The following is a 9,092-nucleotide window of genomic DNA, read 5'->3' as shown; positions in this document are numbered from 1 at the left end:
TTCAGACCTTCTGATGACTTACTCTGGAGGCTGTCGAGGGAGATATCTTTCCAGAAGGCTCCCTGATGGACTTTGAAAACAAAGTTAGGATTTCTCTGGTAATTTACATACAAATACCAGTTAAATCGCGTTTATCTATCTACTCACGCATTTGCAATTGGACTTTTGCCCCAATGATCCCGCCAGGCCATTGCTCACGCCAGCTCACAAAAATCTCGCCAAGGGACTCGTCGTAAGCCCATGGATGAGCGTAAACACAACCAGCAAACGTTCCGGTCTCTCGCAGCTTTTCTCCACTGGCGACTTGGGTGATTTCAAAGGGCCCCTGTGGATCGTTGGCAGCGCCCATCATCACAGCGGAATCCTCCCAGTCAGTGCTGCCGATGAATGCCCACTTATAGGTGTGGCCAAAGAGCTGGGTCTTATAGATTGTCCCGTGGGAATATCCCGTCAGCACTGGGGCTATCATCTTGATATTCCCAGTGAATGAATACCCGTTCCAGAACTGGTAGTAATCCCTTTCGAAAGGGTGGAGAAGCGAAACTCTAGCGAGATAGATGTCCTCGCAGTACCTGCCCCATAGGTAGTACCACTGGTTATCAACGGCGGAACAGAAAGTACCAAATGCGGGTTCATGTTTTTCGAAAAGGACATCCTCGCCAAAGACGCGTTTGTTGAGCAGCTCGCCGGTCACGCCATCGACCTTCACAGGCGCCACGCCGGTTCCCTGGTAATAGTTACGAACGGTAACCCCGTCCTTCTTCTCGCGGATCAACTTCTGAAACCAGACGCATCCCTTTCCACTCCCCAGCTCCCCCTCACAGATACCTCCTTGGATCGAAATGATAATGTGCATGCCAGTGTCATGCTGATATTTCACCTCGTTTTCAGTCAACCCGAGAAACGGGTGAATGAAGCCGTTCCGCTCGACGGACACGTACGTGGTGGGAAGAGGGTCGGTCAACGGCTCAAGTGCCCTGGCCACTGCATTGGAAACGGTCCCAAAGGCGTAACCATCGGTTGAAACATTGGCTACCTGACCGAATACGTAGTAGGGGATCCCGGCGAGCATGGAGGAGCGTCCGACATTGCGCGGGTGAGCGCCCTTGACTGGATCATGCATGTTCCCAAGAACACGAACAGCCTCTACCTTGGGAGGGAAGATTGCCTTGTGCTTCTCGTACCCAGCAGTCAAGGAGATTTTCCCGCAGACAGTATCGTAGCCGACGGGGAGGGGTATCGCGTCTTCCATCTTGGGAGTGTCCTTTGAGGAGGATTGGGCTTTGTCACTGCCTTGAAGGGATGAAAGACAAGCCAGTGTTGTCTCATGGCAGACTTTGTGATGATACAGGATGAGAGAATTGAAGGACACAACTGGGGTTTAGAAGCTCTCCTATTTTTGTGTTGATTCTTCTTTTGTGGGTTTTGACATAAGCGCTGAGTCGGGAATCACAAACAAACCGCAGTTGGGATGCAGTTTGTCGGGATAACATGATGTTCTGTGATTATCCTTGCAGCCCCCTGAAAATGGTTGTTGAATCCATCCATTCTGCTCCGTTGCAGAAAAGCAGGATCTCCCATCTTCTAGAAATGAGGAGATTGAGCCTAGTATATTGGTAGTCTTTGGCTGTTTATTTGTGACTCGATATTTGATCACCTCTTTGCGCAAGGATAGAGCATGTCGCATAAGTCCCTAGCGAGATAGATGCATGGTTAAAATCCGAGGCGTGGGGACCATTCCTGTAAAAAGTAAAAGTATCAGGCGGATGGGGGCCCATGCAGGTGGTTAATATGGCTGGCGAACCTGGCTGGACATAACAGGTAGCACTTGTGCCCTTATACAGAAGACCTCCCTCAATCTGTGTAGCAAAAGGGTCAATTACAGTGTTAACCCGTATTTAACCCAGCTCTGTTCTCAGCGAGCCAGGGCAAAGTTTAGAACAAAGTTCAGGAACAAGGAACTGTCCCAGATTATCAATATCACACTGTACTTGTACTTGTACTGCACACGTATAGTGTATGTACATCCTACCTAGATACATGTACCTGTTTTCGAACTTCCTGCAGATGCAATATAATTGACAATACTAGTACAGTACATCTGAATGCAACTGCGTTTTTCAATTTCTTCCCCAAATGCGGGGGCGGCCCATTCTCGGCAAAGCCAGCCAACCAGCGGCGAAGGTGGCGCTTCCTAGCGCCCCAATTAGCCGCCGCCCTACAAATAGCTCTGTCTCCCCGCATCGCAATCATCCGGGGCTTCCTTCATCCACAACGTCCACTTGTGCTCGCAGCTCTGTATTATAATCCTCCCCTCGTCTTCGTCCCCGTTACTTGCACACTTTGTTTTATATAATAGTATATAACCTCACTGTGGACAGTAGCCATGTTGGCCCCCTTTGAGTACTTCCATCAGCGACGAATAAAGGTAGCCGTCCTACCCCGCATCCCGAGAACTTCCCTGCTTGGAACTAACTTGATCAACTCTACCAGAAACCTTAAAAGAGAGCAACGCGCACAGCGCATAGCCAGTCTTCCAGCTGCCTACCATTCTGCATTCACTGCCTTCGACAGATCCGTAATCGATAAGCCCATTGAGGAGCTGGTCCAAGATGTGCACAAGGGTATCGTCTCGCCAATCCAGATCCTACAGACTTACGGCAAGGTTGCAGTGAAAGCGCAGGAGAAGACAAACTGCATAACAGAACTGCTGCTGCCAGAAGCTGAAGAGTGGGCGAAATCAGAGATAAATCCCAAGGGTCCCCTGGCGGGTATTCCTGTCTCATTAAAGGATTCATTGCAAGTTAAAGGCTTTGATATCAGCTTGGGCTACGCTCGGCTTGCGAATAAGCCATATCAAGAGGATGGAGGGGTTGTGCGGTTATTAAAGGATGCGGGTATGTAACAGCTTTTGTATTTTTTTTTTTTTTTTTTTTTTTTTTTTTTTTTTTTCCCGGCATGGAGGAAAGGCAGGCATGAGCAATGTTGGTTCTCCAGGCTAACATCCATTCTAGGTGCAATTCCATATGCAAAAACTAATTTGCCAGTGACGTTATTATCTTTTGAATCTGATAATCCCGTATGGGGCCCATGTTTGAACCCCCATGTCCCTCAGTATTCCCCCGGCGGCTCTACTGGAGGTGAAGCCGCGCTACTCGCATTGGGTGGGCGGATAGGTATCGGTTCGGACGTTGCTGGATCTGTCCGTGTACCTGCAGCATGGAGTGGGATATACTCCCTGCGTTGCAGCACTGGTCGGTGGCCAAAGGCTGGCATCAACACTAGCATGGCAGGACAGGAAGGGGTTCCGAGTGTCTTTAGCCCAATGGCACGAACGCTGAATGATTTGACATATTTCACTCGTGCAGTCATTGGCATGCAGCCATGGAAATACGATAATTCTGTCCATCCAATTTCGTGGAGAGACGAGATGGAGAAGGACGCAAGGTCAAAGAAATTGAAGATTGGAGTTATGAAGTCTGATGGTATTTGCCCCCAGTGATGACCTTTGGAATAATTCGTATTATAATATCAACAACAGAAATAGGAGTCGTCCCACCCACGCCTGCCATCGCACATGCCATCGACACTACCGCCTCTGCCCTCTCCGCCGCTGGCCACATCCTCATCAACATCACAACGCCAGCAACCGCCAGCCCGCTCATCGGTCTTCGCCTCGCCTCGCTCCTCTTAAACTCCGACGGCTGCGTGACCTTTAACTCCCACTTCCTTGCTGGAGAATATAGCGATCCCGGCGCCGCAAAACTAACCAAATACGCCCAACTCCCTCGGCCCCTCCGTTACATTTACTACCTCTACGTCCGCTACATCAAACGCGACAGCACCTGGGCCTACCTACTCAAGGACTTCGGCCACAAGAGTAGTGCCGAACTATGGAAGCTCGTTGCCCAACGCGAAGCCTTCCGTACCACCTGGCACAAATGGTGGAGCTCACCAGAGCAAAGCTACGACTTCATCCTGTGTCCCGCCAATGCGACTCCCGCTTTACCACACGGCGCTATGAAAGACGCCGTTTCGTCCTGCGGCTACACCTTCCTCTGGAATCTGCTCGATTACTCCTGCGGTGTGATGCCTGTCAGCCGCGTGGATAGGATCGCTGACGCGATCGAACCGTCGCCAACAAAGAATGCCAGCCAGAAGCGGAATGCATATAAGCGCGTATTGAAGGTGGCTGGGGCGGATAACGCGGTTGCGCGGGGTGCGTGGAAGCATTACGATTCGGAGAAAATGCATGGATTGCCTACTGCGGTGCAGATTGTTGGGAGGAGGTGGGAGGAAGAGAAGGTTCTGGGGTTCATGGAGGCGGTGGAGAGGGCGCTGGAGGAATATGAGGGCCCGCGTGGGGAGGGGGGAAAGTACCAGTTGTTAGAGGTTGAATGAATATCTATCTACCTTTTGTTCCTGTTGCTTCATAAATCAATTGTGATATATATCGTTTATCTTCTTTAGCAATATCCAGAGAGACCTGAAGAAATTTCCAAAAAAAATAAAATAAAATAAAATAAAATAACATTAATATAAAACTTCCGAAAGCTATGGAATTCACGGTGAGGAAATAAGCTCATTTAACTCTTAACGTCATCGTTGAGTTTGGTCCGTTTCACAAATCTGTAGAGCAGGGAGCGAAATCTCATTCACCCAAGCATCAAACATGCATAGACATATATTTAACGCTTTCCATCCAAAAAATGTGGCAGAAATATTTACACATATCTACAGCGGTATAGTAGCGGAGACAGTGACATATATAATAGCAAATCCAAGCAGCTCCAAGGTAGGTTGACACCCATGTCTCAGTGGACAGAAGGCGCCATGTCACAAAACCCCTCGATAAACGCAGAATTAAATAGAATCAACCATCCATTATAGCCCCATACGCACGCGTATTGCCATTGACACCCCCCGAACGAGAGCCTGCGACCAGTCGATCTCTCTCACCCCACTCGCCATAACGATCTTCACGAATATAGGCATGGTTCTGAGTTTCGTTCCCTGAACTACGCTTCCGAACATTACGATTACTATCTTTATTTCTATGATCACCCGGAACACCACCGCGTAGCTGCTCTCCGAGCTCCCCATTCTCAACAATAACATCAACGATCCCCATCCGCTCCCTCCCCTGCCACCAGACAAACAAAACCAACAACCCCCCCGCCACAAACACCACAATCGTCAGCAAAATATTCATTGGAATCGGGTTGTGCCGAAACAGCTTCAGCGTCAAGACATCCAGGGGCACCTGCAGGAAATTCCCCAGCCCCGCAAGACATATCATGAGCCCATATACCTTGCCGAAGGTCTGGAAGCCGAAGACCTTGGCTGCAAAGTCGGATATGGAGGAGTAGTAGAAGGGTCTGTAGAGGGCGAAGAGGATGATATTCGCATACGCGGCGGAGAGGCTATGGGGGATGCAGCCCAGGATGCCGATGAGGGTCGAGTAGCCGACGAGCGTGGCTAGGATTGTGACTGTGCTTGTTCGATCGAGGATAAGGCCGACGAAAGGGATGGCGACGATGCCGGCCGCTGGCAAGGAGATGTCGAAGAGCGAGTTTACGTGTTTTGCGAGTTGGGTGGAGGAGAGCAGATACTCGTATTGTATGTCTATTGTGGCGATGAAGTAGTTTACGCGAAGCATTTGGAGGGCAGTGAAGATGCTCATCAGGATGAAGTAGGGAGAGCGGGCTTGCTGGAGGGCTGAGGCCATATGGAGGGCACCCCAGATGCTGTCTGGTTTGTGGGCGTCATTGGGTGGTTTTGGTGCGCGTGGGGGCTTTGAGGGGGAGGTGGTGATGTTCGGTGGGTCGTTGGAGCCTAGCAGCTCCAGGACGTTTGATATTATATTTTTTCGCTTTGCAGTTCGGTTTTTGAGTTGTTGTTCCTGTTCTGGAGAGATAACTGCACCGTCCTCTGAAATGTCCGCGGTATGTTCAGCAATAACATCATCGACTTGCTGTATCAGTTCGCCGGCTGTTTTGTAAGAGGCTGATGGCATGAGGAGGATCTGAGAGATGAAGATAAAGGTGGGAACAATAAGGTAAAGAAGAAATAAGTTGCGTAATGTGAAAAACCCTCCATGGATAATGCGGAAGAGTAAGAACAGGGCGCTTGATGAATCGAAAGCACCTGTAAGTATTGCTAAAATAAGGCCAGAGTGTGCTGGGAACGTGTTAGATAGTTGGAATGCAGGTATGAACACGAATGGGCCGCCAATGGCCAAAAGAAAATAGCCGGCGATATATGTATCGAATGGCAACAAAGAGGCGAGACTGAGGCAAAGAGATCCTGATGCGATGAAGATACTCCCGACACTACTGCTGAAACGTGGACCGAACGTATCGAGGATGGTGCCCGCTGGAAGAGCACATATGTTCGTTGCAACCGCCGCAAGAGTGAACATGAAGTTTAATCTTATGTCAAACGTAGTGAGTTTTGTATTCTAGAAAGTGAAGAAGCTGGAAATTGACGAACCTGAGATCTTGATTGTAGCAGAGTCTTTCCCCATTCTCCAACTCTTCATTGGTGCATCGATTTCTATACACCCCTTCTTCTATAAGAATTGGCTTAAGAGCGGCATATCCAAATATCACACCGGCTGACAGAACGCAATACAGTACAGCCACGAAAACTTGAGCTGTCCGGTTATACACTCGTTAGCTATACCTCATTGGGTAATATAGATACACGCGCACAAGGAGCAATGAGTAGATAAAACTGTAGAAGAATAACGTACCGACGCGTTTCCATTTCGGCACCTCAAAGGCAGCTAGAGTGTCTGGCTCCCAGTCTCCATCACTGAGAATCAGGGCGCTGTCTTCATCCGATACGGAGGGTTGGCTTCGCCCGCACTCTTGGTCATCCTCGCTGTCCACGCCTGCATGTGTCCATGCTGGTCCGGCAGCTGGGTTAAAATTCAGCTTTCGCATAACCGCATTTTGCGACCCCCTGGAAACAGGAATGAGCAGGGTGCTTGAATTTGGAAATCTATCGTTACCCCCTGCATTTTCAAGGGGTGCATGGCTATCTGCATGCTCTTGACAGGGCCTCTCCCGCTGGTGGAATGAAGATGGGTGGAATTCCCACGACTCAAGCGAAGTCACCCTATTCAGCGACATTGTCCAGCAGGGGTGTCCCCAATCCGGTGGAACTAGCTCTATCGATGATTATTATGATGAGTGGAGCGCCAACAATGGCCCGCTGATGTTCAAGCTCGATATGCCAACAGTCAGGATTTTGGCTATCAAGCCTAGTAGCCCCTCCAGCAGCCTCGACTGTCCGCATTCAGCGTCCCTTCCCGCGCATTGCCCAGTGTTGTCGTCCTATACGTTATCCCTATGCAGAGATGTGCTCCCTAGCCGTCTTCCAGGAGAATATGTTTTCCAGCCGAAAGGAACTGGTGTGGTTAGTTCAAAGGAAACAAGGTGAACGGAATTCACATGGCATCTCTACTGCTAGATCTCTTTTCTTTTTGTTGCAGCAGTTTACTTGGTCATTTTGTTCGAATATTTCTTTCAGGACTTCCAGCCGGGAATGACGTCAAGCGCCAAGCATCATACCAGTGCTTACTCAGCCGAATCATGAAGCCGGGTGGATAAATATTATTCCGTTAGACCTCCACGTTGGCAGGTTTAAGCCTCCTAATATTTATATGCGACAACAATCCTCAATAACATCCAGCGGATGGACGTTCTTATCTACTACTATCGCCTCCTGCTGGCCTGGGGATCAAGGTCCAATCATTCCCTCAAACTGATATATATCTGAATCACTACCCCGCATACTATCCCACAAGGAATTGCACCCGTCTGTTGATTTCTATTTATGGGTATAGTTTGGCGCTGGGCGCCAAATCGACCTAAATACACCAAGCTCCTGTTTCAACTGCTGCTGTTTCAGTGGTTTTGGCTGGCCGGAGACAGGGTGATGATTAAATTTCCCTTTCTGAAAGAGATTTATACTTTCAGGTGTTTCCAAATGCGCGGCTATAGAGAACCGCCGCATTCAGAAAATGTTTCAACCACCCCCTCTAGCTACATATGTATCTGGACTTTTTTTCTTAGCTCTCATGATTCAATAGAGCTTGCATGAAATCATGAAGCTACGGTGCCGTCGGTTTCATCTGCCGCTTCCATAATCATGGAATTTGTATTTGCGTCCTGTCTAACAACGCGATCAGGCAGCTTTATGAAACATTTTATTTTTACGTGAGGTAGCGATAGATCTCTGGCTAATTATGGCTCTATCTACATTTCGGAATCCGATTTAGACGCCGTGTCAACTTATCATCGGGAGAATCGCAGGAGACAAGCGTTCTCCTCTTGCTCTGATAGAGATGAAAACGGGGGATAAATTGGCCATGGATGCCTCCGATCGAGATATTGTTTTAGACTTGAATCCAAACAGTTAATTTTGATACATCCATTTCTCACAATACATTTTTGAGTTATATTTTTCTATTCCAGTTTTGTTCATCAGTTTTTGTCATCATAACCATGCCGTTTGCCACTACCGTGTGTAGTGAATCAGATTCAGAGTCATGCGGCGACTTCCAGCCTTTATTGAAAAAACTCTCCCAAGCCCGGTCCAGGCAGCATGGCCTCAGGATATCCACAGACACTTCAAACTTGCGCAAAGGAACGAAGTCATCATCCGTCGACCTCGCCAAAGGATTAGTATCTCCTATTTACAAAACCATATATCCTATCAGCGCCAAGGATGTCAATACCTGCCTTTCTCCAGTCTACAAGGTTATTTACCCGCGGAGCGATGGCAAAAACGGCAATCCCCAATCACCTATGTACGAAACAATTTATCCTCGCAGTGCCCGGGGAAACAACAGTGTCCCTAAATCGCCCATTTCCCAGCCGACATATCCTCGCGAGAAGAGGGCTAGCACTCCAATCACTCCAATACCTACCACTCCCCTTTCTCCAGAATATATCACTATCAGGCCCCGTTCAAAAGAGGACGATTACAAGAATGAGAATTTATCGGAGTATTAAGCTCCTTCATCAAACACCATGTCGGGAGCAGGGGGGCCTATTGCAACACACACGAAAGGCCATCCGACC

General features: G+C 48.7%; 3 protein-coding genes across 3 annotated transcripts; 1 reads left to right on the top strand and 2 right to left on the bottom strand.

Annotated features, from left to right (window-relative positions):
- Positions 1 to 18: 18 nt before the first annotated feature.
- Positions 19 to 1,252, bottom strand: HCAG_04462 (predicted protein; the record flags this gene model as incomplete). Its single annotated transcript, XM_001540572.1, has 2 exons — positions 19 to 62; positions 148 to 1,252. The coding sequence occupies 2 exons, from the start codon at positions 1,250 to 1,252 to the stop codon at positions 19 to 21; spliced, it is 1,149 nt and encodes a 382-aa protein (XP_001540622.1).
- A 1,134-nt stretch (positions 1,253 to 2,386) lies between these two features.
- On the top strand, positions 2,387 to 4,401 carry HCAG_04461 (conserved hypothetical protein; the record flags this gene model as incomplete). The annotated part of the gene is made up of 4 exons (XM_001540571.1): positions 2,387 to 2,897; positions 3,015 to 3,079; positions 3,116 to 3,485; positions 3,542 to 4,401. The coding sequence occupies 4 exons, from the start codon at positions 2,387 to 2,389 to the stop codon at positions 4,399 to 4,401; spliced, it is 1,806 nt and encodes a 601-aa protein (XP_001540621.1).
- A 472-nt stretch (positions 4,402 to 4,873) lies between these two features.
- Positions 4,874 to 7,136, bottom strand: HCAG_04460 (conserved hypothetical protein; the record flags this gene model as incomplete). Its single annotated transcript, XM_001540570.1, has 3 exons — positions 4,874 to 6,431; positions 6,493 to 6,655; positions 6,755 to 7,136. The coding sequence occupies 3 exons, from the start codon at positions 7,134 to 7,136 to the stop codon at positions 4,874 to 4,876; spliced, it is 2,103 nt and encodes a 700-aa protein (XP_001540620.1).
- Between the last annotated feature and the right edge of the window lie 1,956 nt (positions 7,137 to 9,092).

Source organism: Histoplasma capsulatum, genomic scaffold (assembly GCF_000149585.1).
Source record: "Histoplasma capsulatum NAm1 scaffold_4 genomic scaffold, whole genome shotgun sequence".
Taxonomy (NCBI): domain Eukaryota; kingdom Fungi; phylum Ascomycota; class Eurotiomycetes; order Onygenales; family Ajellomycetaceae; genus Histoplasma; species Histoplasma mississippiense.
This window is presented reverse-complemented; position numbering and strand designations above follow the sequence as displayed.